Genomic DNA, 27,745 nt, shown 5'->3' with positions numbered 1-27,745 from the left:
TTTTGGGTACCTATGAGGCACATCAATTCCTTGATTTAGGGTACCTTGAGGGTACCCATTTCGGGGTGGTATATGAGCTCCATACCAATACCATGGTACTATGGAATAGAAATCCCATACCATATCCCACTCATACCGATACCATGTCACCATACCATACCATGTCACCTCATACCATACCATTTGACCTCATACCATACCATGCCATTATACCAAAGCTGACACAGGGTGTCTGGGGTCCTTTTTCAAAATATATAAATTCTTTCTGCAGGCTGCAATATTGGTCCATTGGTTGCCATTTTTTTCTGGAAAGGTTCTTCAGGTTTTCCTGAGATATTAAGATACAAATGGAGGCTATATAGTCAAATCCATCCTTTGAAAATCGTTCAAATGAGCTTTATCCCAGCTTTTTCCATGCATCAAAGGCCATTTATTGATACATATCTTTCCCAGTCCTTTCAATTAGAACAATATTCATCACAAATGAATCAATACTGCATCCATTGTGATGATGTGGTATTTGAGAAGCAAAGAAAAGAAGACATTTTGTGTATTGGCTATCAGTCTACCATCCATTGCAAAAGCATGCAATTTGGATTCAAAAGTGCAATGCTGTTGCTGTCAAAGAAGTATGTGTATATATTTACCCAGTGTTCATTTAAAAACTACATATGATGGAATCAAGTATTGTTGTCCTGAGTGTTTGGCCAAAGTCTTCATTATCAAAATATTTGGTCCAATCCAATAAAGCTGAGTGATTCTATCCAATCCAAAGTCTTGTCAATTGGAGAGCCAGGGCTACAGATTAAGGAAGCTCCTGTTGGCCATGACCTCCAAAAACCATGACACTATGTTCAGCCTTATTCATATCACATGTGGTATGATGATATCATACCACAACCATTCATACCATACCACAACTATTCATGCCATATGATGGTATTGCACCCTTATACCATACCATGGTACTACACTCTCATCCATACCACATTATTTGATGTTTGAGGTGCTGTTCTCAGGATCCAGTGTGATGAAAAGATGCACCATCAATTTTCATGGGAAAAAGGCTAAATTTTGTGTTAGAGCACTGAATGAAACATTGATTCCTGGGGTAATAAACAAGTCTCTTTGTAAACTCAGAGGACTTGTAACTGGCTGGGTAGGAAAGAAATATTGCTAGGGAGGCAATGAAATTACTGACTGGGTAGGAAAGAAATGGGAAAGAAATAGGGTAGGTATGCAATGAAATATTGCTAGGTAGGCAATGAAATTACTGGCCAGGTAGGAAAGAAATGGGAAAGAAATGACTATGAAAAGGCTTAGGGAAGAATTGAAATACATATGAAATGGTCCAGGGAAAAAATAAAACACATTTCATAAGGCTTGCCCTATGTTCCTCATTTCATAAAAACACTAGGCAGTATCCAAAAAATTGTGCAGGCACTTGACTATATTTTATCATAAAAGTGGTAGATACTAGTGCAACAGCACCAACCTAGGTGAGGCAACATAACCTCCCCCCCCCCCCCCCCATTCCCACAATCACACACAACCCCAGTTGCCACATTGCCGACAGCACGTCACCCAGTTGCCACATTGCAACAAAATGATGAACAACAACTGCATCATCATTGAAGCAACACAAAATGATGGCAACATGGGACAACATCACCAAACAACAACAATGCAACAACAACAACAACAATGGTGCAATGATGCCCAGGACAATTCCAACATGGTGATGACCCAGGATGACAACACCATGACCCAAGGCAAGGACAATGTGACTACGACCTGGGACAATATCACTGGACAACAAAGATGTGACAACAACATGGAAACAGGACAATGATGACAGTGCAATGTCCAATTTGTTGTTCATCATCATTGGCATGACACAGAATGACAACAACATGTGAGGATGTCAGCAGACAACAACAATGCCACAATAACATGGAAACAGGACAATGATGACAATGCAACAACGCCCAGGACAATCATGACATGGCGATGTCCCAGAATGACAAGATCGAGGATGACATGCAGCATGCATTGGACTCGACTGCATCAAGAGCGAGGTGGAAGCACATGACAGTAAACGGGGGCAATGGGTGCAAGGGATGGTGTCAATGTGAACTTTGCATTGCAGAAGCTGATACCAGTAAGTATACAGCCATTGCCTCCCCACTCCTTGCTCTGACAACTGACAATGACAGATGTTGTCACCAGGAGGGACAAGGGATGACCACAACAACTCTCATAGCTCTCCCCCACAATGACATTAAAGGAAGGTATGATAAATCTTTCGAAAATTTAAGTGGAAAGATTCTATGCCATTCCATACAAATAAATGCTGGAATGGTGTAGTGGTTAACTGTGAAGTCAATGCTGTTTCTGAGTCCTGTGATGTGGGTTCAATCCCTGCCTCTAACAATCATTTGCTGTGGCACTTTCAATTGTCTTTTATTTACTTATACATTAGGTTTGGAGGTTAGAGTTAATGGTTAGGTTAGAGATATTTTTCTCCCCATGCAGTAGCACATTCTGAGTTAGGTTAGGAGGTTAGTGTTAATGGTTAGGATAGAGATATTTTTTCCCCATGCAGTAGCGCATTCTGAGTTAGGTTAGGAGGTTAGGGTTAGATTAGGAGGTTAGGTTAGGTTGGGGGCTTGAGAACGTGGCTGACTTAGGGCAATGTGCCATTGCCCTAAGTCATGTGAGACTAACATATACGGAAAGTTGGTGACCACCAACACATCACATGTGTCATAGTGGGGGAGAGCAAGGTCAGTTGACCACGACAATGGATAACAACAGATATGCCCACAGACAACAATGTCCACCATAGACAACAATCCACCACCAACTGTGACCACAATGCACAACAATGACAAACAACCATAATGCACAATAGACAATGGTGACCACGACCAGATGAACCAGTGCAATATGACCACACAGCACATACCACCATGATGTGAAGATGACTGCTATAGAGGACCACCCTGATAAACACAACAGGGACCACCATAACAACAACCATGACATACAATCTACTTTCTTTTTCTTAGTATACATTAGTAGATACTTTAATACACTCTTTTTATCACCTTTTTGCCCAAGAAGTATCAGATCCACCAATCACAGACAGAAGATTGTATTGGGCTCAAGGAATGGGAATTTTCATATACACTTGGAGACCAGCTCAGAACACATACTCCTCATTATTTGTTAAAATTAAATGGATATATTTTTCCAGAAAAAAAAAAAATAATGTGTGGAATAAGATCCCTGATTCTACTCCTCAAACTATCACACTACCATTGGGTCTCTACTGCACTATATCTTGGAGGTTAAACATGACAACAAAATGTTAGCAAATATTCACATCAGTGAAGGAAGCCAAAAACCTTCATTTATCATTGGATTCAGCATGGATTTCCACAATGTTAGCATGCAAGACCTCTGATTGGTAATGCTTCCAGGTCTCAAGGAGGACTGTGATCCACAGATCCCAGAAATGGCTTCATCCAGAAAGGGGGAACATTAGTATCAAACACAATGAAAGAAAGAAAACACACAATCTAGACAATCAGGAGACAAAGGTGAGATTGAATGGTACATCAAACACAGATGGGGGAGGATGAAAGCACACACATCCTAGAAATGAGGAGACAAAGGGTGGTCTGAGTACATCAAACACAGATGGGGGAGGATGAAAGCACACACATCCTAGAAATGAAGAGACAAAGGGTGGTCTGAGTACATCAAACACAGATGGGGGAGGATGAAAGCACACACTGCCTAGAAATGAGGAGACAAAGGGTGGTCTGAGTACATCAAACACAGATGGGGGAGGATGAAAGCACACACCGCCTAGAAATGAGGAGACAAAGGGTGGTCTGAGTACATCAAACACATATGGGGGAGGATGAAAGCACACACTGCCTAGAAATGAGGAGACAAAGGGTGGTCTGAGTACATCAAACACAGATGGGGGAGGATGAAAGCACACACCGCCTAGAAATGAGGAGACAAAGGGTGGTCTGAGTACATCAAACACAGATGGGGGAGGATGAAAGCACACACCTGCTAGAAATGAGGAGACAAAGGGTGGTCTGAGTACATCAAACACAGATGGGGGAGGATGAAAGCACACACCGACTAGAAATGAGGAGACAAAGCGTGGTCTGAGTACATCAAACACAGATGGGGGAGGATGAAAGCACACACCTTCTAGAAATGAGGAGACAAAGCGTGGTCTGAGTACATCAAACACAGATGGGGGAGGATGAAAGCACACACATCCTAGAAATGAGGAGACAAAGGGTGGTCTGAGTACATCAAACACAGATGGGGGAGGATGAAAGCACACACATCCTAGAAATGAGGAGACAAAGGGTGGTCTGAGTACATCAAACACAGATGGGGGAGGATGAAAGCACACACTGCCTAGAAATGAGGAGACAAAGCGTGGTCTGAGTACATCAAACACAGATGGGGGAGGATGAAAGCACACACCGCCTAGAAATGAGGAGACAAAGGGTGGTCTGAGTACATCAAACACAGATGGGGGAGGATGAAAGCACACACCGACTAGAAATGAGGAGACAAAGGGTGGTCTGAGTACATCAAACACAGATGGGGGAGGATGAAAGCACACACCGCCTAGAAATGAGGAGACAAAGGGTGGTCTGAGTACATCAAACACAAATGGGGGAGGATGAAAGCACACACCCACTAGAAATCAGGAGACAAAGGGTGGTCTGAGTACATCAAACACAGATGGGGGAGGATGAAAGCACACACCAACTACAAATGAGGAGACAAAGTGTGGTCTGAGTACATCAAACACAAATGGGGGAGGATGAAAGCACACACATCCTAGAAATGAGGAGACAAAGGGTGGTCTGAGTACATCAAACACAGATGGGGGAGGATGAAAGCACGCACCAACTAGAAATGAGGAGACAAAGCATGGTCTGAGTACATCAAACACAGATGGGGGAGGATGAAAGCACACACATCCTAGAAATGAGGAGACAAAGTGTGGTCTGAGTACATCAAACACAGATGGGGGAGGATGAAAGCACACACATCCTAGAAATGAGGAGACAAAGCATGGTCTGAGTACATCAAACACAGATGGGGGAGGGTGAAAGCACACACATCCTAGAAATGAGGAGACAAAGGGTGGTCTGAGTACATCAAACACAGATGGGGGAAGATGAAAGCACACACTGCCTAGAAATGAGGAGACAAAGGGTGGTTTGGTCTGAGTACATCAAACACAAATGGGGGAGGATGAAAGCACACACCCACTAGAAATCAGGAGACAAAGGGTGGTCTGAGTACATCAAACACAGATGGGGGAGGATGAAAGCACACACCAACTACAAATGAGGAGACAAAGTGTGGTCTGAGTACATCAAACACAAATGGGGGAGGATGAAAGCACACACATCCTAGAAATGAGGAGACAAAGGGTGGTCTGAGTACATCAAACACAGATGGGGGAGGATGAAAGCACGCACCAACTAGAAATGAGGAGACAAAGCATGGTCTGAGTACATCAAACACAGATGGGGGAGGATGAAAGCACACACCTCCTAGAAATGAGGAGACAAAGTGTGGTCTGAGTACATCAAACACAGATGGGGGAGGATGAAAGCACACACACCTAGAAATGAGGAGACAAAGCATGGTCTGAGTACATCAAACACAGATGGGGGAGGATGAAAGCACACACCATCCTAGAAATGAGGAGACAAAGGGTGGTCTGAGTACATCAAACACAGATGGGGGAGGATGAAAGCACGCACCTACTAGAAATGAGGAGACAAAGGGTGGTCTGAGTACATCAAACACAGATGGGGGAGGATGAAAGCACACACATCCTAGAAATGAGGAGACAAAGGGTGGTCTGAGTACATCAAACACAGATGGGGGAGGATGAAAGCACACACCAACTAGAAATGAGGAGACAAAGGGTGGTCTGAGTACATCAAACACAGATGGGGGAGGATGAAAGCACACACCATCTAGAGACAAAGACATGACAGACAGGATTATACGTGGACAAGGCAGGTGTTTAAGACAAGGATGCAAAGGAAAAAATGCATCATTAGGCTAACAGGACAAGGTTTGCCACTCTGCCGCCAACTGCATACCTTTATTTTCACCAACATGTTGCTCATCAGCACCAATTTTAGCTCATCCGTCTTTTGCTGCCATACCCGTCATTAGTCTGGTGTCTCTCTCCCTGCTTCGGCCTCACCTTCAACAGCTTCCATCCAGTGCTGGCCACAGACATGAACACGTCCAACCCGTCCCAATTTCTCGTCCATACACTGACAACCCCCTCATTCTCCATTTCACCCAGCAGCATCCACATACTCTCATCATCGCATCTCGCTCCAGCTTCCCGCAAGTGTCGATGCCAGTAGGTGATAGCATACTTGTTGCCATTACCACCCTGGCTCCCCGCTTTCACAATGATGTCTAAGCAACTCCTTGCAATCTTGAAGTGCGCATCCCCCGTCAGGATCTGGAATCCAGGTGGTGCACGCTCACTCGTGATATAATCACGAAAGGATTTGTGCATCTGTGGTGTAGTGTCATCAAACGACGTAGTGGTGCCTGGAATCAAAACACTGCACATCTGCCGAAGGAAGTTGGTGACGTCGAACTTGTCCTTGGGTATATCAGAAAGTAGCACAATGATTTCACGAACGAGCAATGGCTCTCGAAGCACGATGATGGTTCCCATAACGTGCTGAAAGCCATCTAGTCGAGTAACACATCTGTCGTTGTCTTTTGGAGGCGTATCCACGTTCTCCCATGATGTCAAGACGAGTCTGTACAGATCTTCAAGCTCGTTGAGGCCGCCCTTGCTGAATTCCTTGAACACCCTCTCTCGACACGCCGTTCCATCATCGACAATCCGCCGTTCAATCCAGTGAAGAGCGGTTGCAGCATAGTGGAATAGACCGTTTGCTTTGTCAGATAGCCTCCGCAATTGGTAGGGATCCGGCCAACCATGCCAATCCGGCTCATCCGGTGTAATTTCTGTCATCCTAGCAACAACAAAATTGTGTACTTCAGTGACAGATAACTCTGTCTCCAGGGAATACTGCTTGAACACCGCGTGTTTGAGCCTTTTGGACTTGGAGATGTCCGCCCAGTGCTCTGGACGCGAGGTGATGACGAATCTGATGTTGTTTGGAAGGTCACAGTCAACAGGAGTAATGTGGGAAAGGATCTCGATGACGCTCCTGGCCGCATCATTCAACTCGTCTAGGGCATCAATGAGAACGACGACCACATCGCGCGACTTAGAGAGTTCCCGGATGGGGTCTAACAAAAGAGAAGTAACCTGCTTGTCCCGCGCCGCAGGATACCCATTCTCCAGGGCCTTCTCAAGAACGCGAGCGGCTGTCGGAAAGGAAGCAAGCTGCTGTGCAATAGTGGGGATGATTTTGTTTGGATCGATCGTTTCGGGGATGTTTCGAGAGATAAAGAATTGAGCAGAGACGGGAGTGCCGTTCTCACGAAGATTCTCAACAAGCGTAGCAGAAAGCGTTGATTTCCCACTGCCTGGAATACCCGTGACCCAGAAGATACGCTCAGCGTTAGAAGGCTGCGGTAGTAGCCATTGCTCTATATATTCGAGGAGTTCCAAACGAGTGCCTTTGGCGCAAAGACTCTTGCTCTGATCTGTATGCTTGTAGTTTGCAGCAAGATGGCTGGCGAGCGTCTCTTTGATGGAGGCCTGGGTGGGATCAATAAGTGGCATCCTTGATCAGCAACAAGCAACCAGAAGCAAACGTACCAAACGAGCGTCAATCTCTTGTTTCACCCGAATTTTTGTGACGGTTGTTGCCTGGAAGGAACCAATTCAGAAAACTGTCACACACGGGCAGATGTGGTCGTACCAGGAATCTTTCTTTCGCGCTCGTGAACTTTGACTGCCAGTCCCCCAAATCATCAGATACCGACTTCTTCGACTGCCCGAGTTTAACATCAATGGGTGGCAAAGAGAAAGATAAACCTACAACATGTTTCTTCGCCCACAGGCAAATCTCGTTCACCGCCGCACTAACTATGCGTAAGCATTGTAAATATCAGGGAAAATGCAATGAAACTCACCAAATCGTCTTGAGGTCCTCTTTTACCGACGGCTCCTCATCAGCAACCACGATAAGCGTGCTAATGTACTCAATCGCTTCCTTCGCAAATTCAGATACTTTCTTTTGAGTAAGCGGGATACTCTGAGTGAATGCGTCAGCGGAACGAAATGAGCCTGACAAAATGGCGTACGATACCGAGCTCAACCAGATTGAGCAATGCTTCAACAAGGGTTTTCGCAGGAAAAGGGCTGTCGGGTATGAAGGCTTTGAGCGTATCGAGAGTCTTTGATTTCAACGACCGATCGATAAGTCCCGCAAGTTTTGACCATTTGGAATTTTCGCGATCACCTCCCCATTTATGGAGCTGAGTAATAGCGTCGCCGTCAATGTTCCAAGCTTGCCACACAATCGTAGGATTCGTCTGGGTGCCATGGGCTGTGAGTCGATGTATTAAATTCAGAACGGATAATCGCACTTCAGTTTTCTTGTCCTCGTCTGGTTTAAACTGTGCATCTGCTGCATTTGCCTGTTCATGGATCGTTGGAAGCTTTTGGGATGGAAACACTTACGGATCGCAGCTACGCCACTTCCCTTCGGTGAATCTCCACGATTATCGATAGGCGTAGTTGTAATCTCTGGGTTGGTCCCCGCTGGATATTGGTTTCCGCTCGTCAATCCTTGCCAACAATGGAAACGAAGACGCTTACCAACGCCTGCGTTACGTCCCATTTTCGGAAGCTCTTCTTGAGCCGAAAGAACGGGCGTTGCGGTTCTGGAAGGCTGTGAGGGTGCTCGACTGACACTCGGTTTGAAGATTTTGATCTCTTTGTATGTATTCTTCAGCTTAGCATAGAAATTGGGCTTTCGCTGGACTGTCTCTTTCGAAGGACCTTCCATGGTGGTAGGAAGCAACGTGTAGGTGGAAGCAATGTAGGTGTCCGGAGATAGCCTTGCATGGTAGTTGTCCTATGGTCACGACGTGTGAACCAAGTGTGAATGTGTTCAATATGCCCCTCCAATCCCATGCAGCAAACCAGGCTGCACAAGTGGGAAATTCAAGCGTTGTGTTCAAAGACAGGAGATAACGGGTACGTTCCTTGCCTCCCTCCTCCTCTCTTCCCGCTCACATACACTCCTAACCCTCAGCGTAATCCACAAACCCTACCCAACCACACTGGTGCCCCTTCCTTTCCTGGCGATGGCTGATGAAATTTGAAAACTCAAAGGGACGTTTACCCGCCATGCGGATTCTACGTCCTCAATCGCATGGGCATGGAAGACTATATCCAACACATCTACCCCGAAGACGATATCTCCGCACATGGATCAGACGATCATATCCCGACTACGCCAGCGAACAGTCCTCAGCAGGAGCCGTATCAGAAGTCGACAAACTATTCGCAAAATTCGTACTTACCGGTCCTCCTCCCACCGCACCAACCTCCACCATGACATTCCCAACATCCACCTCAAGCATGACCTTAGAATCATTATTCGCCGCTCTGAGCGGGCCGGAAATCGTCGGTCCAGCCCCTCCTCATACGTCTTTAGCACCCTCAGCGTCAACGCCAGCTACGGGCATCAATTTGTTGGACCGCATATTCGCGTCTGCCGCTAACGTATCCGCCCTTTCTCATCAACCACAACAACAAGGGGCACCACGAAAGATATCCTCACCCACACCCACATCCACATCCACCCAAGCGCAAGTCCTCAACCAAGACGTCATCAGCACGTTATTGGGCCTACCGCCCTCACGTACCCCCTCAGCTGCGTCAAGCAGCCATCCTAGTTCTAGGGAGAGTGATAATGAGGATGAAAATGAAGATGATGAGGCGGGGTCGCCTGTTAGTGGACGTGGTAATGGGCTCCTAAGCGTGTTGGGGCATGGTGGAGCGAGGAATGGAAATGGGAAGGTAAATGGGGACGTTACGCCCCGTGCGTTCTTGAATGGCCGGAGGCATGCTCAGACTCATAGGGCGGATGTGCATGTGCATCACCCGCTGGGGATCGAGGCTACTTCGTCGGTTGCTACTATTAAGGGGTTGGATTCGTCTTCTGCGCCGCACGACCAAAGCGCGAAGCCAAGGGAGAATAGGGAACTGGTGCCGTTTGAAGCTGATTCGGAACTGTGGCCGTACCCAGCCCATCAATAGGGGGGACAACAAGCACACAAACACCAGGAGGAAGAAGACTCGGGAGAGGAGGAGGAGGATATCGTTGAGCTTGATTTTGAGGAAACGAGTGTGTTGAGTGATTTGGATGCGTTTAGGAGGGCTGTTAGCGAGCAGAAGAGGGGTTTGGGGTCGCAGAAGGATGGGCAGAGCTTGCATACGCATAGGGGTGTTGTTGTTGCAGCCTCGAGGAGATTGAGAAGAGTTGGGATGTTCCTGGGGTTTGTGCGCCGCGGGTGCAGGGGGTGCAGCAAGATAGGCAGCAGCAGCAGCAAGTCAAAACGACGACGACGACGACGAGGTATCTTACGCAGGCTGTTACCTCGCCACCTGCTTCTCCCTCGCCGCCTCTTTCGCCTTCTCTTGAGGATAATACGCCGCAAATGCCTGTGTATACGCCTCAAACATCCGCGCACACGCCTCCGCCTCCAAGGTCTGTGCATACGCCCCAAATGCGTGTTCATATGCCTCCAAGGCCGGTACACACTCCCTCGGGGCCTGCGCATACACCCTCACCGAGGAGGATACCCTCGTTGTCGGACATGATGACGCCTACCATGTCTGGCAAGACTAATGGGGCTGGTACCGGTACCGGGAAGGGGAGGAAGGTTGCGCCAAGTTTGAATGGGTCTGGGTCGGTTGGCAAGGGTACAGTTAATGGGCATGGGCATGTTGAAAAGAACGGGGAAGAAAATGGAAATGGACATGAACATGCTTTGGTCCGGGGGAGCATAGTGGCTGCTTTGAATGCGCATGCGCAGCCGAGACTCGGAGGAGCGACTGGGATGGGGATGGAGAGGAATGAGTTTGTGAGGGAGGTGTTGACGCTTATTCATGTGCGTTTTTTTCTTTCTTTTCGTTTTTTTGTGAAAGAGAAAAAAGAGGGCTGATTGGGGTATGGTGTAGATTGACAAGGCGTTTGTGGATACGCTTTGGCAAGAGTATTTGGCGCGGTTGCAATGATTCATGCCCCGTGGTCCAATACTCAAGACTTTGTTACCGATAAGCGGTTGATTCTGTCCGTGGTCCAATAACCAAAATTTTGTTATCGATAATCCTGCCTCTTCATCAGTGGTCAAGACCATTTCAAGGTCCCCCCACGCTCCTTTTTCATGGTTTACGTCAAGTTATTCCGTTCTACTTTCACGCCCGTCTCTTTCAATCTTGCAGCCAGCAACCGCTCCTGAATCTTTCATTCCCCCCCCCCCCCCCCTCTCTCTCTGTCGTCTCGACTCTCAAACTCAAGGTTCCGTTCTTGTGTATTTCGCAGTACCAGTATCAAGCCCAACCTCAATCCCATCCCTACATCAAGGTGGACAACCTATTATTCCCTCCATCCGTCCTTCCTTCCAAGCAATCCATCTGTCAATCCACCTAGTAAAGCTATAGCAGGTATCAGTATCGTATCCGCACGTCGTACACCACCCCAAACCAACCAAGAATCAAAGACACCCACGCAATGCATGCAGTGTATTCCTAGCCATTTCTTTTCTTTCCACTCTCAACTCTTTTCTGTCTGTCTGTCTCTCTCTCTCTCTCTCTCTCTCTGGTGTTTGTGTTTTGAACACACACCTCGTTCTCCCTGTCTGTCAACAGTCAACAGTCAACAATCTCGTCTGTCATTCTCAGACGAATCGTCTTCCCCCTCTATTCCCATCCTCGACGGAGCCCACCCTGGCTCTCTCGGTCACTTGAAATTTCCCCAACTCTCAGTCACCTCTACGTTTCCGTCCACTACACCTCCTTCATCTCTACTTTTTCGTCCACCACCACCTGACCTCACCTGACACATTTCCACCCATCACCCCTCCCCCTTCTCTTTCCCTCCCCAAGGCATCACTCCTCCTGTCACCTCTACTTTTTTCCGTCCACTGCCCCTCCTTCATCTCTACTTTTTCATCCGCCATCATCTCTCTCCTCCTTCTCTTCCCTCCCCATAGGCATCTCCCACTTTTATCACCGCCGCCGCCGACCCGACTTGGCCAGCTCGCCAATCTCACGACTGTGATGAATCAACCCGTCTTAGAACGCTGTTTCCATACTGTATCGCCCCCACCTACCTACCCCCCCCAAGATCTTGCTATTACTTACATACTACACACACACACTGTCCTTATTCCGCCTGATGCTTTGCAGTGATCGCAATACCATCGATGTACACATGTCGTAATTCTGAGAGCTGAGCGCACGGCATGCCTTCAACTAACTAGTACCCTTGGAGAACGTCAACGTTAACGTTAACGTTGATTCTGAGAACCAGCCGTACATATGTTCAATGTACTATAGCGCTCGCTGAGGCTCACATATGAAGCTTGCGTGATAGCTTTTCCAAAAATTCGAATTCACTGCGTTTCGGACCTTTACAGTGCTTTGCACTGCCGTTTGCACTCCGAGATTGCAAAAATCATGTTTGGTTTTGTGTGTCTGTGACAGACCCTGCTAGATTGTCACGCATCAAGGCTAGATTTGAGCGCATTGGGAATTTGAACCCCTCACGCCCAACTCTCATGGTGCCTCAGGTTTCCGATGAGATGCGTGCGCGGATCATCATTTGGCACGATGAGCAACATCTCTCAGCACAGGAAATCTCAGGCCTTGTTGGATGTAGTGTCCGGACAGTCTACAACATCCTCTCTTACCACCGTGACTACAACACTCTCAGAGAACCATCGACACGCGGCCCGCATGGTGCCAACCGTTCTTTGAACATGGGAGATATGAACTTTATAGAGTCTTTGATTGACGCGCGGCCAAAGATCTACCTAGATGAAATTCAAGATGAACTTCTGGATAGGCGAGATGTTTTTGCTTCTATTTCAACACTTTCCTGCACACTTCACCGACTTTCAATGACACGCAAGCATGTAGCAAACGAAGCATTAGAAAGGAATGAATTGCTACGTGCAACTTGGCAGGCCGCATATGCGGATATTCCAGCTGATTACTGTGTTTGGTTGGACGAAGCAAGTGTGGATGATCGGACAAACCAGCGTATGCTGGGTTGGGCCGCGCTGGGGAGAGCATGTGTTTGCCGTGCTACTTTTGTCCGTGGTCAGCGGTATTCAATCTTGCCAGCTCTTACATGCGAGGGTATGATTGCGCTTGATATTTTTGAGGGTTCAGTGAATAAAGAGCGCTTCCTCACATTTCTAAATGAACAAGTTGTAAGACATATTTTTAAATTGTCACCAGCTTCGTAACTGATTTATGTTGTAGGCTCCAAAATTGAATCCATACGCTGGTCCCCGAAGCGTGGTTATTATGGATAATTGTGCAATTCACCACGATGAGGACATCCGGCACCTTATTGAAGTTGAATGTGGTTTGTTTATTAATCCGTTTATTTGCCTTCTATGCCTGATTTAATTACAGGCGCAAAACTTATCTATCTACCGCCATACTCCCCTGACTACAACCCAATTGAACAGGGTTTTCACAGTATCAAAGCCTGGCTGCGACGTCATGAATAGTGCTTGGAAGTTAGGTTAATTAACTGGAAAATAACCGAGACCAGACCGGACCTAACCGCGAAAAAACCGGACTGCGGTTAGTGGTTAGTCAATTCTGGAAATGAAATAACCGGTTATTTTGCGGTTAACTAACCGTTAAAAAACCGGTTATGACCGGTTACAACCGACCCTATTTTACCCCTTCAAAACACATCTAAAAGCATGAGAAACACTAAAAATCTGACAGAGTTATGGTCAAATCTCTAAATTATTGGCTAAAATAGTAGGCTTTCAAGAATATTATTATAAAATTGTCAATTCTTCACCGAATTTAGCGTTCTTGGGCTTGTTTTAAAGCTACGACGCATGGCAATAATGTTTACTGCAAGGAATATGAGAAATATACGCCGTTTTAATCGATTTTCTATTTTTTCGGTCCTAACCGGTTAGTAACTGCAACTAACTGGTTTTCATCGGTTATCTTCGGTCCAGTTAGGTTATTTTGGGTCTGGGAACGAACCCTAACCAGTCTCGGTCTCGGTTAGAGCCCCTGGGCACCCAATAACCTAACCTAACCGGACTTTCAAACACTAGTCATGAAGCTCAAGCTGTGGCACCCGAGGGCCGGCCTTGGTTAATTCATCAAGCCAGGTTAGCAGTAACAGACGAGATGGCAATTGGATGGATAGAAAACTGTGGTTATTCGTTTTCTGATGAGATAAACTAATAGTGAAATATGTGTTACAAGTATTTTGGCCCTTTGAGCACAGTCGAGACAATGAGCCTATGAGACGACAGGCCTATAAATTTACTCAAGCTCATAAGTAGTATAATTACCCGAAAGAAGCTTCTGCTTGTAGGTAGTCTGCCATTTCCTACAGAAAAGTTTCAATCTCATAAGACGACCACATGTAGCACCTGTAATATTGCGAATCACTATGGTTGCCGACTCATCAGCCAAGGCTATAATGTCAGGGGTAAAGTCCTCAGCACGCAGTGCAATCTCAAATGGTGTCATGTCGACAGCCTCAAGCTCAGCAAATTCCCAAAGGCATGCTCGCAACTCAAAGCCAGGGGCTGGGATAGAGATGGGGGAGGCAGGAGGTTGCTGGAATGCAGGTCGCCTTGGTGTTTGGAATTCACGGCGAGGGCGCTTTGGGGTTTGGAAATTGGGCTGGTTGCGAATTGGTGGAACTCAAAACGTGCACCCTTGGAAAGCGGAGACGAATATCGGCTGGGGGATTCAGAATGTGATCGTTTGCGGGATAAGCCACCGAGGACAGGAATGAGAGACGCCATGACAAGGGTCATCATGTCATTGTTGGCTGGAGCAGGAAGCGTCGACATCGTGCCTGCACCTGAGCGGCCACGTGCTCGGATGGAAGAGATCTGACCATTGCGCGGACCATCAAAGGCCTCTGTGCATGGCGGATCATGCTTTGTGATGTCTCCAGATGCCTACAGAAGGTATTCAGGTTGAAAATGTATTTTATAAGATTTAGCGTACCATGGCAGCAGCCCACATCTTGAGATGGAGGGGGTTGAGTCGCAGATGTCCTCCGGATGCTGTGATGAAACAATGGCCTGGCTCGCCATGCTCTCCTTGATGAGAAGCGCACGGCCACCGTTTTTTGATCTCCAAGATAAATCTTCCATTGATCTGCTCAGCGTTGTTGAATTGGGCAAGTTGTGGGATCTACAGGTGCCGAAGTCATTGAATATGTAAAGCATGGAAGGATAAAACTTACCCTGGTTCCATAGAGAAGCTCATCGTCGCCATCGTTTGTAGTTGCATTCAAAGAGGGGGCCTATATGTCAACGTAAATATGAGAAAATGGATGCAGTAGACGCGAACAAACCTGGTGTTGAATACGATAGCTGGACATCATGTCCGTGTCGAACTCAACAGTAACCTGGATTTTCTTCTTGTCCTTCTTGAGTACGGCCGCGAGGGCAAGGCTGAAGCTTTCGTCTGTTAAGAAAGTCGGTGCGTTGCCTTTCCCACCACTGCAAAACTTGATCAGGATATGTTTGATAGTAAGTACAAATTCACACACGTAGAACCAGTCCATGAGAGCTTAAATGGAGGACCGGAATGAACACCAGGGGCAAACTGGGTGTGAAGGTCGTGAACGGCGAGGATAGCCTTGATGAAGGCCACACGTGTAATGCCTTCAAGAGTGATGTTGCCCAGCATTGTCGTTGCCTTCTTCTTCGGAGCAGAAGGCTTCGCATTTCGGGAGCTAGTCAATTCAGTTGATGTGTATGTATGTGTGATGTTGACGAGATGCCCATTAGGTGGAGGTACGTCTGAAATAGAAATGAGATAAAGATTGCGATAGTTAATGTATATCACATACCGATGCTGTTTCCCAATGGTCCAGCAGCGCGGTAATGGTTATTTGCAGGGACTGGTGTTGGTGAAACCCTTGAGGAAAGGATATCATACTGCATAGCGAGGGGGATTCCTGTCAAATTTATTAGTATGATATGAAATAGAGAACTCAGAGGACATGTACCAGTGGTTCTTCCCATCGCAAAATCAACGCCACTGACCGGCTGAGATGGGACGACCACAGTCTCAGGCTGGGTGTATCGAGGAGGTGGTTCTACTCCAGACATGCGGCAGGCTGCATCAATCTCTTCATGAGAGAAATAATACTTGGGCGGATTTACACCACCATCTGTGTCAAGAGATGAGAACCGTATTGAAGCATAGATGTCAAAGAACGTACCAATCCAGGCAGGATTCCTGAGCCAGCCTGCTGACGGCCTTTGCGTTTCTCCGGTGGCAGTATTGGCATCAACATCCTGAGTATTGCGAGGTTCGTTGCTGGCAAGCTGAGTGAAGGGTGGTTGGAGGACTTGGTCTGAGAGCGAATGGTTCAACATATTGTAAACTGGGAAATCTTTCAGAACTCTGCTCGCCTTTTATAAAGAATTCAAAGTGGATACTTTCAGAGGGTGCGAAAAGTCGTCGAAATGCTCGTATGCTCCGTGTTCAATTCCCCTGCACGATGACGTCCATTGAGTTCAACATTCTGAAACAGGAAAGGATCATAGCCTACCGAAATGTCTGCACTGAGAATATTACGGCGTACTGAATGGAACAGGCCCCACAATGCCCTGAGCTCGCAGTGCATGCTGGAAGTGGCTCAGACTTGGTCCACAGAGAACCAGAATTGTGGACGCTGTGAGATGGAGGAAGATACAGTCGATACTCAGAGAAGGGATGGTGGATGGAGAGGGAGGTGTTGAGTCTTGATGCACACATCGTGCCATCGATGAAGAATGGTTTGGCAGGCCATGTGATTGTGCAGGGCCTGTTACTTCCCGATCTGTGGCGGTCACGATACAACACTCACAAACACATTTTCGGAATCTCGGAGTGCAAACGGCAGTGCAAAGCACTGTAATCCGTTTCCGGTTTATGTATGAAATATCTACTTTTTCATCTCTCCTTGTATTTACCCGCCCATACAAAGAACGGAAACGTCGACAACACCCATAATTCTTGCTCTCAGAAATTGTCAACCCCTTCAGAGTTTCCCATCCATTTCTCACGCATGTTTCTTAGCTTTCACCATGATGTCTACGACATCTTTCCCCTCGGATCTGTCTGTTTGACAGGTCACAAAACATTGCTCTCGCAACATCGACACATCAAATATCTTATCTTTTCTCTCCAGGTTTATGCCAGATTTCACCCCAACCAGCCACTGTCTGGCTTTTGGTCAAAGTAAGTTTTTGACATCCTCTCCGTGTGTGAAGGACACTAGCGTATGCACTAGTTTTGACAACCCTCAACACAAATGTCCAACGTAAGTTTCATATAGCAGTCATGACAGATAGACTGACTAGCATCTTCCAGCATCGCCGTAACTTACTATCGTCACAGGTCCACGAGCCAGCAAAGCCTCGCCAACGAACCAGCCACACGCCTGCCCAGAAGGCTGAATATCGGCGAGTCACTTACGGCCTGCCATCCCCACTGGACAACTGGATCGCCTGTTCACTTGACTTCGCATCTGAGCCGCTCGCGGGTGATGGTTTCTGCGCGGGCAACTTTCTGGTGCAGGACTACGTCACCTGCACTGTCAAGGTAGTCAAAGTTGAGGTGGGTGTGTAACTTGTCTTTCTAAAACTACCTGACTTCTTCCTTGATAGGGCGAAATTGAAGAGCTGTTTCAAGACCCGCACACGTTCACACTGTACCTCACTGTGCACCTGCATCCATCCTCAGGCTTTCTAGTGTATTACTGGACAAGCCCAACTGTCATTCTTGCTTCCTACACAGGCACTGGCAACGAACTCAATGCGCCAGACTGGGTTACCCTCGTCAGCAACCCTCGTTCATTTAGGCAGCCACAGACACACATCATTGAGCTTCTCATGATATTTGCAGCTCAACTTGAGAATGAAAGGTTGTCACGGCGGGTCCTTGCTTGGTGCTTTGCTGTGTCGGTGAGTCGTAGTCTGCATGGTGTCGTCTGTTCTAAATCTTTGTTCCTGGCACTAGCGACCATCCTATACTCATCTCTGGAGGTCGCCCTCGCTTACATCAAGCTGGTCTGCTTCCCCCCGCAATTTACGTTCACACAAGACCCGAGCATCAGCATTGACCTATGAGCAGTCTCAGGAACGTCGATTGCTGTTGAATCAGTCACCCAGCTGGACTAGCACTGCTCGACGTCGCCAAATGTAGATTGATATGTACTATCTACTAAATTACTATACAAATTGCGCTCTGCTTTCTCAGTCAATACCACAGGATTTCATATGGCTTTTGGGGGACTTTGTTTATAAGTGCTGTGTGACCATGTGTGACAAGCTCGATGCATAAGCATCGAATATTTATTTGTGCTCTACACCACCCTCCACAGTTCTGCCTGAGGCACCCAGCCGTTTACCGTTACTTATCTGGCTGTGAGCAACGCCAGTGAGTACTAGGACTCGGAGGGTAGGACTGCTCACACGAAAGCTATCCTTGTCATCTACTGTTTATTCTATCATCACTGACTGCTCATCTGCTCCTCCAAACAACTAGGTTGCTCAAGTTCTATGCTGGCAAGTCTTTTTTCTTTTGATTTTCTGCAAAGCTCAGTGATGGAAATCTGTAGGCTCCCAAACAGCGTCCTGTCCCTTGCGAATGCACACAATGTGGTGGCGTTAAGCATGTTTTGCAAGAAGAACGGTGTGCCCATTTGGCGCGAGATAAGATTGCAATGTCAGCAATCTTAGGTGCTCTTATGTCAAGCACCTCATCGGCTGTGCCACCACCTCCCATAGCTGACAGCTCTATGGGAAACACTCATGAGGTGTTGACACCTCCTCAAACACTTTTGGATCTGCCAGCCACACCCACTCACAATCGTTTAAGTCCACACCTGACAGCCCAACCCCCTGGCACTCCATTGAGTGCTTGGAGGAGTGCTGCAATCCATGCAGTCAAGGAACGCACTGCCATTTTGATTTCTGAGGCATTAGTGGAGGAACCAGAGCATGCCTATGAGCCCTTCATTGATGACAATTGGGAGGAAGCTGAACCTGAGGCTGACACCAACCCCGACCCCTACACCCCATATATTCCGCAAGCGTCCTTCCCAGCTGCTGAACTCTTACCTTCAATCCCGATTGCCACCCATGTACCTACAGTGAAAGCTGCAGAGAACAACCGGGATCCGTTCTTCCATGCGCCGGAGGATGCTCACGCTCAGCTATCTCATACACCATCAGACGTTCACCTAGAAGGTGGTGTTTATGCTTTACATGCTCGTGACATGGCTCCACCTCCAGTTTCATGTCCCAGTCTGTGCATGCACGGTGATCGTTCATGTTGTCACTCTTATCATCCAGGCCTTTGGCCACACCATCAACCCACCTCTGATCACCACCCTCAATCACATCATGTCGAAGTTGGATGTTGAGCCTGTCTTTGACATCCTTCCTCTGTGCCCAGAGTGCCTCGAGGTTCACCCCATTAGCAGTTATGTGAATGCTTCCCCGTATTGCAGCGAGTGCAATGCATTTTTGTTCAAACCCACATTGCCAAACACTTGAACTCAGACATGGCCTTGTGTTCCCCTTCTTCGCTTCCCATTCAAGAGTTTAGAATCACAATTAGTTAGTCTCCTTTCTGTTCCAGGTCTCGAGGAAGAGTTAGATGCATTGCGTGTACTTCCCCGTACCCCTGGAAGAATGGGAGACATCTTTGATGGCGAAGTAACCAAAACCTTACCAGCACCTGATGGCAGCCCTTTTTTCCGAAATCAGCCAGGTGATGAGAAGGGCCCAAAAGGTGAACTTTGCATTGGAGTGAGCCTCAGGGTGGATTGGTATGTCGGTCACTTCACCATCCATTTGTCTTTCTCAGAATTTCATAGGTTCTCTTATCTACATAGCCAAATATTGCCTAGTCACACATTGGGGCCACTTTCTTTTAGCATCGCCAATCTGAAACCTCACTTGAAGTACATGATTTTCTGCCCTATGAGCTATGCTGACTTTGAGCACAAACCAGATACCGCATGTCTAATTTGCTTTTAAGTGGCATTATGCTGGGGCCAAAGGAGCAGACACTGGATCAGTGCCAGCGATTTTTGCGGATCATCGTAAATGAGCTACATCAGGAAAACTACACATCACTTCTTGAACTTACTCACTTGAAAGATCACTTTGAAATCACTTCAATCACTTCGGCACTTCAAGTTACAGCCACAACCTCCTTTCAAACTCAAAGTGAGTCCAAGTGGGATCCAAGTCATTCACCTCAGTAAGTCATAAGTGCCCAAAAGCCGTCGGGGTGCTCAAACACATTAGAAATTATTCATAAGTCCATTCAAAGTCCGACGACATGTGACGATGTTGAAATTTTCACCATCGCTTTTTCTCTTCAACGTTCATCATAACTAGCAACTGATACGGTCTCTAATCTGCCCTCACCAAATCCCAGTGCAGTTTGTGCCTGCTCGCTCGCCGACGTGGAAAACAAACCATAATGCTGACCTTGAGCTCCTCTTTGACCCAGAACTCATTCCCGCTGATGTCAAATCCCGGCTCGGGCCTGATCTGCACATTCGTCATTGCTCAGCAAGCCCTGCACGACACACTGACCCTCACACAGATATGTCCTCTAGCCAAGACAGACTACACGCGCTCGCTGCACCTGTCAGTTCTCTCTGTCCTCACCATTGTGTCCAATCCAGGTGTGGAGGCATACTCAGCGGCCTTTGACAAGCACCGCCGCTCTCCCTTCACTTACTCAAAGTACTTCACCATCGTCATAATCCACAAACCCACCGACCAGATCGTTGCCGTCGGCTGTGTCTTTATTGAGCAAAAGTGTCTCAGAGGCCTTGGTAAGGTAGGTCACATAGAGGATATTGTGGTGAATAAGAACGTGCAGGGAAGGAAGTTGGGGTTGAGGGTTATACAGGTGCTTACAGCGATTAGTGAGGGGCAGGGATGTTACAAGACGATCCTGAACTGTAGCGACGATAATGGTTTGTTCCCTTCTTCCCTGCCCGTCTCCTTCTCACGACTTTACCCTACCCAGGTACCACCTCCTCGCTTACATCTACACCACCTTCCATCATGCACATATGGAGAATCCTACTGCGGTCTTCGTCGTGCCCAAATTTAGCTCATTCGCACCCAGATGGAGAATTCCACCACCGTTTTCGCTATGCCTATTCAACAGTTGGGTACATCTCCTCTTCCCTTCCCTTCTGCATGACCATATTTTTGTGCAGGCTGAGCGCGCGTTCAGGTTCCAGGTCACAGGGGTTTCAACTGCCGGCATCCTGGATCGTAAGGAAGAGGCGAATTTCTCAGAAGACAACTGGGGCGTCAGCACCATGGACTACATCAAGTCTATCAACAAATTGACACGCAATCAGGCTCATGGAGAAACCAAAGCTATCCGTTTTGCTCACCCAAGGTGCCAATGCTTCTCCCCTCAATGTGCGAGGATCTTTGTTTCAAGAGGACAAGAGTGAGACAGGGGGTTTTCTACGTGTTCCTTGAGCTGGTACATTGTAAATAGACATTTGTATCATTCAATATACTCTTTTACCCCCTACTTTTACTATCCTGTGTGCAATTCGGAACAGTTTGAGACTACTACTTTGTCACTTGGTCACTTTTGTGCAATACAGCTTACCCACTTGAGTCTCACTTACCCAAGACCAAGTCACTTTGTAAGACAGGGACCTACATAGCCAAGTGACCGTCATTTGGTCACTTGAGTTCACTTTCGCCACTTCTGCACTTGTCAAAGTTACCTAAGCGGCCTAAGTCGATGTGTAGTTTTCCTGATGTATTGCGCTTATGGACAGATGGTGTCTGCATTGTTACACTGTCATCACCTGAAGGTCACTTAATTCGACTTATTTTGATATGTATCTGCTGTGATAAACCTGCAGCACACAAGCTAGGAGGCTTTGGAGCACACTCACATACATTTTTTTGTACACACTGTTGGATACGACAGAAGGATAAAGCAACCCCTGAGGCTTTCGTAAAAGATGGTATGTCCTCAAGACCTTCGAACACACAATTTGCTTATCATGACATTGTTCAATAGGTTTTCGAGCAAGAACCAATGAAGAGCATTGAGCAGCTGGTGAGAAATATGCAGCCCTACAGATGGAAACCACTCGCGAAGAATTTGTAAAAGCTTGGGCAGCACGTTGGTGCGAGTTTGTGCGGTTGCTGTATTTTGACATTGTCCGCATGATCATTATTGATCCAATGCATAACCTTCTTCTCGGTATAGATATTTATGCCTTACATGTTCCATCATTCAGGCTAATATTTCCTACAGGCCTCGTTAAGACTCACTTCTATCACATCTGGGTACAAGCCAAAATTCTTCGCAAGACGAAAGAGCTGTGTGCACTCCACCATATTCTTAGTGAAGTATGTTTTTCCTATAGGTTGTTGCACGTTGGGCTCACCTCTAATTCAGTTTAGCATACCGGCACATCTCGGTTGTTTGCCATCACTCATGGGTATTCCCGCTGGTGGATCTTTGACTGCTGACCAGTGGCTCCTCATGGCTACAATCATTGCCCCAATTGCCATGAGTCAGCAACCTCACTTGTCATGGTCTTACCTCAATGGGTCCCAGATTCCTCAGATATGGCATGATTACATGCAAGAGCCTGATGCTGCTCACCAACAATGGGCAGCATCCAATAAGGCTCGAATCGACAAGAAGAACCGTGCTGCTGAGCTGAAGAAGCAAAAGGCTACTGCGAAAAAGCAAGCCAATGCTGAGAAAAAGAAGAATCACCAGGAAATGGTGCAACGCAAACAAAACCGAAGACCTGACCCATCCCGACAGCCTGTTGATAAACAAAACAAACGGAAGCGTCAAACAGTAGGTAACAACGTGAATGTCGAGTCAGATGATGATGATGAAGATTTGCCTTCTTGTTTGCATCCTGACAATCCTTCAAACTTTCTGAAACTGTGCCTTGCACTCCGTCTTCTCATGGGCTGAGCGATAACAGAGGAACAAATACAAGAGGCTGATAGCCTACTACAGGATTACTGCCAGGAACTAATCACCGTAAGTGTTCCAAAATTTTGGTTAGTTATCTTCTACTCACCTCCTTCATCGTAGCTTTATGGCCCCGATGTAATGTGGCCCAACCATCATTATGCCATGCATACTGCAGAATGTGTTCGTGATTTTGGTCCCATGCATGGGTTTTGGACCTTCCTCTTCGAGCGGCTCAACAAGATTCTCAAGAGCTACAAAACAAACAATCACAGTGGGGGTGAACTCGAAGTTACATTCTTTCGAGAATTTCATAGAACAATACTCACTTCTTGAATGGTTTTTCCAATCTCTTCTCGCATATTTTCAGTTTGATAAGATTTGTCATAGGTAGCTCACTGCGCGAGACCTGGCCAGCCTCAGATTTTTCGCAACGCTGTTGATGTCATGTTTACTGCAACCACAGATGATCGTGGTACCTTGCAGGCACTTGCACATGACCTTGATCAAGCTCGTCTTGATGGTACATTAGCATGGGATGCCATGGCTGGTAGCTCATGAAACATTTTTAGAGGGGATCACGTATTCACTCAGTCCTCGATTTTGAATCCTGATCTTTACTCACTTGTTCTCAGGTACCTTTCAATGTGGTTTCCAAATCTTCATCTGCGGTTGTACCTTACTCCAGCCCCGGCACCATCAATACCACTACTGAACAAAGCATCGTTCTTTGATTATGCTATCGTAAACCAGCGCCGTTATTATGCCTCTAACCGAGCAGCAAACAAGAAGAGTTCCCTGGTTGAGGTCATCGTTTCCGAGCGTGGAGACAGTTGGGTGGGTGAACTTATGGACCTCATTTACCTCAACCAAGATGATCAGTTCATCTTCATGATTGGTCATTTCCGCTGGTTTCAGCCTCTCAACATGGATTTATGAAACACAATCTGGAACTCATTGTATTTTTTCTGTCATTTCTCTGACCACATCTATACTCATTCTCTCAATGTAGTGCATGTCTTGGGGTTCAGATCTGGCATGATAACAACTTTTTGCTGAATTCTGAACCAGGGCCACCGCCTCTACTGCCTCTTCAATATATCAAAGGCCATGTAGCCTGCTACAGCATTGAGATAAATGACTGTCCAGCTACAGCCACAATTAGAGTTCGGGTCAGTCCTGCCTCCACTCCAAGATCAATATCCAATAACAATTATTTGTTCAGGATTAGGGCCTCTTCTGTATCTTACATACTGTAGATCTATGCTCCTGTTTCCGCTTCCTCTGCCTGGTTATCTGCAGCTTCATCATCAGCCTCCCACTCCTCCAATGCTGCAATATCTTCAGCATCTAGCTCACTGTCCTGAATGACAAGGGTGTCAAGATCAAAATGAAGTTGCATATTCTGAGTAACCATTTTCTTGTTACCAGTCCGTCGTTTCCAATCCACATCGATCATCACTGATGGTACCGATTTCTTAGGCTTGTCATTATTCGCATTTTCTTTGAATCCATGAAAGCATGTGTGTACTGATTTTGCTTTGTTTTCGTAGCTGATCTTGTCCAATGCATAGTAGATCTGATTAACCTGGAAGCAAAGTGGCCTCAGTATTAGTAATTAGTGAGATCCAAATGCATTTATTTTACCTGAGGACTCCTCCAACTAACCCGACGAACTTCAACAGCGGTTTGGCCTGGTCGGACATAACGATCTGCCTTCTCCTGCCAAATTGATGGTTCAATTTTGCCGGAATTTTCATCTTCTGATGACATGTAATCCTGCACCACCAGAACACCAACCCCTTGTGGAGAAATCTCACTATGAGCACCTCGGCCCTTGTTTGCGTGAGTTGAATGTCTTGTCAAGGCGCATGAACAATCTACTCACCAATTCATTTGCAACCACTGTAGACACAACAGCATCAATAAAGATACTGTTATACTCATCTTTTAGGGGTGATGGCACCAACCAATTTGGGTTGAACAAACGGTCTCCATTTGCACTAACGCATGGCTGATCACCCGGTTCTAAAGGAGTGGGTAGAGGTAGGCATTTTTTCGAATCCACTCATATTTCTGTGGCCCCAATCAAGCCCTTCATTACAGATTGCACGGCATTCTATTCCCAAGGTGACATTGTAAGGATGGGTACACCAAAACCATGAGAAGAACACACCCTAATCCCTCTGTCCTGAGGTTCTTTTTGTTTCTTGGTAGGTTCACCACTTGGTTCAGAGTCTTTTGAAGCCTCTAATTCTCCAATCTGCTTTTCAAGAACATCAATTTGGGCCAAGACCTGCTGATATACCCCACTTTGATCTGCCAATTCAGCTTCGGCTTTCTTCATCCTCCTGAACACAACGGCGAGGAGGTCACTCAAGTCGGTCACCCCAGAACCATCTACACTGACAAGGGGAACACAACATGGCTGCCACATCTCCTGAGGACCAGGATCGACATCCACATGAGGCCTCTTCTGGCCGATGCTCAGGTTCTCATATGCGTTAACATTTGCCATTGCCACGTCGCTACTCGGGGTTTGAGGCGGAAAATTGAATTGTAAGGGACTAACTTGTCCATTTGACTGTGCTGATGCAATCCCACTATGACCAGGTGTCATTGCCATTCCATACATCGCATTGGGCAGGAAGTTCATTGTTGTGGTGGGAAAAGAGGCAGCTTTTGTGGAGATTTTCTGATGTTTCTTTTGCCGCTATCAATGCATTTGTAACATATATACATTACCCATTTTCTCCGGGACAACATGAGATATTTGGCAGTATGAAATGAGGGAATTGTAACTTTTCTCATGTAAATGGGTATTTGGGATATGATTTGTCCACTTGGGTAAATGTGGGCAAGTTGGGTATGTAGGGATATCCATCACCCATTCAACTCAATTGACTCAACGGATGATATTGGAGTAAAGTGTGGTTTTCTGGGCCAAAACTACATGCCGGAATATTTATTTTGCGCAGCGACAGCAACGTCGGAAAAGTTGAAATTTCCCTACATACTCCAGAAACGGAAAACAAAGGCGTAAATATATCCTGGTACAAGATATAGTTAAAAGATATCTCCTGGTTCAGGATATACTTTAAAAATATATCTTGGTTGAGAATATAGTGGGAAAATGCACAATATAGTTAGAAAATAATGGATGACTTTCTGTAAAGTTTTCAATCCTACATATCATATTTTGGTGGCGCATCGGAGATTGAATCTCAGTTTAGTTGTTTAATCTATTCAAGCTGACATTCCGCAAGCTATTTATCATTCTGTTCCCAATATTTTGTGCTGCATGGTGCCCTGCAGTTAATTACAATGTTTACAGTGTCTGATGCAGACAGGCTATCATGTACTATACAACAAAAGGTTGATTCAGCCAATGAGGGGAGGATGAGGCCAACATTGGCTTGGGACCATTTTATTCCAGCAAGTTTAATCTATGAAGAGGGGTCTGACCTATGAACAGATTAAGGTTTATTGAGATGTGAAAACAGGCACAAAGAATATTTTTCGTCTCCATTTGGCCTCAGCAACATGGCAACAGAGCCAAGATATCAAGAAATAATCTATTTCCTTGTATAAAAGCTTATGGAAAGTCATCCAATGTATCTTGATTCAGGATATTGTTGATCAATATATCTTGATTCAGCATTTGAATATATACACTCCCAAAATATGTACACTGACTGGGCAAAAAGAATGTCCCATCATTTTTTGGACAAAGTTAGTCCTGTAACGCAAGAACCAAACATTTTGAGAACTACAGTCTGGTGTATGAAACATAGCCAAAAAGGTGTAGATTGTGCATACCAAGTCTGGGGATGAACAAGTGAAAAGTCATGATAAGGCAGGGAATTGACTGTGACAAGTGCCAAAAATGGGATGTAACAGAGTGGGAAATTCTGAATGACTGCAACCTACTGAAAGCAATTCACAACTTGAGGAAGAGATATTTTGAACACTGGATCTCCCTGCTATTGTTATAAGCTTCATAAAGTCTCTGGGCTAGAAAATTTTATATCCTCCTCTAAAAGGTAAATTTGAACCTGTTCTCCATTTTATGTATTTTTCACTCAATATATTTGTTGGAATGAGGTAAAATGACTCCCCATCAATGTTTGTAGTGTGTATAATACAAAGGTTGGTAGAAATATTAAAATGAACATTACATGATGTCCATAGAAGCTAATTTCCAGAGTTTTTCTGGAAGTAAACAAGTATCTACAACATTGGTCCTTCTTTTCTGCAAGAAGAAAAAATGCTACCATCCTTTTGAATTGATCCATGGAGACTCAGGATGTCTTTTAAACAATGCCTAAAGTATAGCATGATAGCAAATAAATTTACACTGGGTATAACTTGAAAAGTCCCAAATAAAAGTACATTTTGCATAGAGCAATCATCCTGGACCAATCCTTAACATTTTTCTTGGTGAATTGGGGCTAAAAATATTTCACAAGGCACTTCTCATGCCTAGTA

The 27,745-nt window shown here is 46.2% G+C and overlaps 6 protein-coding genes across 6 annotated transcripts; 4 read left to right on the top strand and 2 right to left on the bottom strand.

The window, feature by feature from the left end:
* Positions 1–1,606: 1,606 nt before the first annotated feature.
* Positions 1,607–2,279, top strand: LACBIDRAFT_332674 (uncharacterized protein; the record flags this gene model as incomplete). Its single annotated transcript, XM_001887238.1, has 3 exons — positions 1,607–1,783; positions 1,993–2,161; positions 2,230–2,279. 3 exons carry the CDS (start codon positions 1,607–1,609, stop codon positions 2,277–2,279), a joined length of 396 nt encoding a protein of 131 aa, XP_001887273.1.
* A 7,091-nt stretch (positions 2,280–9,370) lies between these two features.
* Positions 9,371–11,266, top strand: LACBIDRAFT_332672 (uncharacterized protein; the record flags this gene model as incomplete). The annotated part of the gene is made up of 4 exons (XM_001887237.1): positions 9,371–10,045; positions 10,286–10,528; positions 10,555–11,139; positions 11,210–11,266. The coding sequence occupies 4 exons, from the start codon at positions 9,371–9,373 to the stop codon at positions 11,264–11,266; spliced, it is 1,560 nt and encodes a 519-aa protein (XP_001887272.1).
* Positions 11,267–14,560: 3,294 nt separating this feature from the next.
* Positions 14,561–16,644, bottom strand: LACBIDRAFT_332670 (uncharacterized protein; the record flags this gene model as incomplete). Its single annotated transcript, XM_001887188.1, has 9 exons — positions 14,561–14,860; positions 14,896–15,210; positions 15,260–15,448; positions 15,501–15,560; positions 15,612–15,759; positions 15,810–16,062; positions 16,113–16,200; positions 16,309–16,436; positions 16,488–16,644. The coding sequence occupies 9 exons, from the start codon at positions 16,642–16,644 to the stop codon at positions 14,561–14,563; spliced, it is 1,638 nt and encodes a 545-aa protein (XP_001887223.1).
* A 920-nt stretch (positions 16,645–17,564) lies between these two features.
* On the top strand, positions 17,565–18,457 carry LACBIDRAFT_310030 (uncharacterized protein; the record flags this gene model as incomplete). The annotated part of the gene is made up of 4 exons (XM_001887236.1): positions 17,565–17,573; positions 17,624–17,869; positions 17,920–18,216; positions 18,272–18,457. The coding sequence occupies 4 exons, from the start codon at positions 17,565–17,567 to the stop codon at positions 18,455–18,457; spliced, it is 738 nt and encodes a 245-aa protein (XP_001887271.1).
* Positions 18,458–22,398: 3,941 nt separating this feature from the next.
* Positions 22,399–23,593, top strand: LACBIDRAFT_310028 (uncharacterized protein; the record flags this gene model as incomplete). Its single annotated transcript, XM_001887235.1, has 5 exons — positions 22,399–22,522; positions 22,577–22,671; positions 22,721–23,134; positions 23,303–23,326; positions 23,381–23,593. 5 exons carry the CDS (start codon positions 22,399–22,401, stop codon positions 23,591–23,593), a joined length of 870 nt encoding a protein of 289 aa, XP_001887270.1.
* Positions 23,594–24,518: 925 nt separating this feature from the next.
* LACBIDRAFT_332668 (uncharacterized protein) lies at positions 24,519–25,913 on the bottom strand (the record flags this gene model as incomplete). The annotated part of the gene is made up of 6 exons (XM_001887187.1): positions 24,519–24,589; positions 24,617–24,845; positions 24,926–25,036; positions 25,146–25,162; positions 25,228–25,285; positions 25,434–25,913. 6 exons carry the CDS (start codon positions 25,911–25,913, stop codon positions 24,519–24,521), a joined length of 966 nt encoding a protein of 321 aa, XP_001887222.1.
* Positions 25,914–27,745: the final 1,832 nt, after the last annotated feature.

Source organism: Laccaria bicolor, genomic scaffold (assembly GCF_000143565.1).
Source record: "Laccaria bicolor S238N-H82 LACBIscaffold_43 genomic scaffold, whole genome shotgun sequence".
In the NCBI taxonomy this organism is placed as follows: domain Eukaryota; kingdom Fungi; phylum Basidiomycota; class Agaricomycetes; order Agaricales; family Hydnangiaceae; genus Laccaria; species Laccaria bicolor.
Note: the sequence above shows the minus strand (reverse complement) of the source record. Positions and strands in the feature narration are given on the sequence as shown.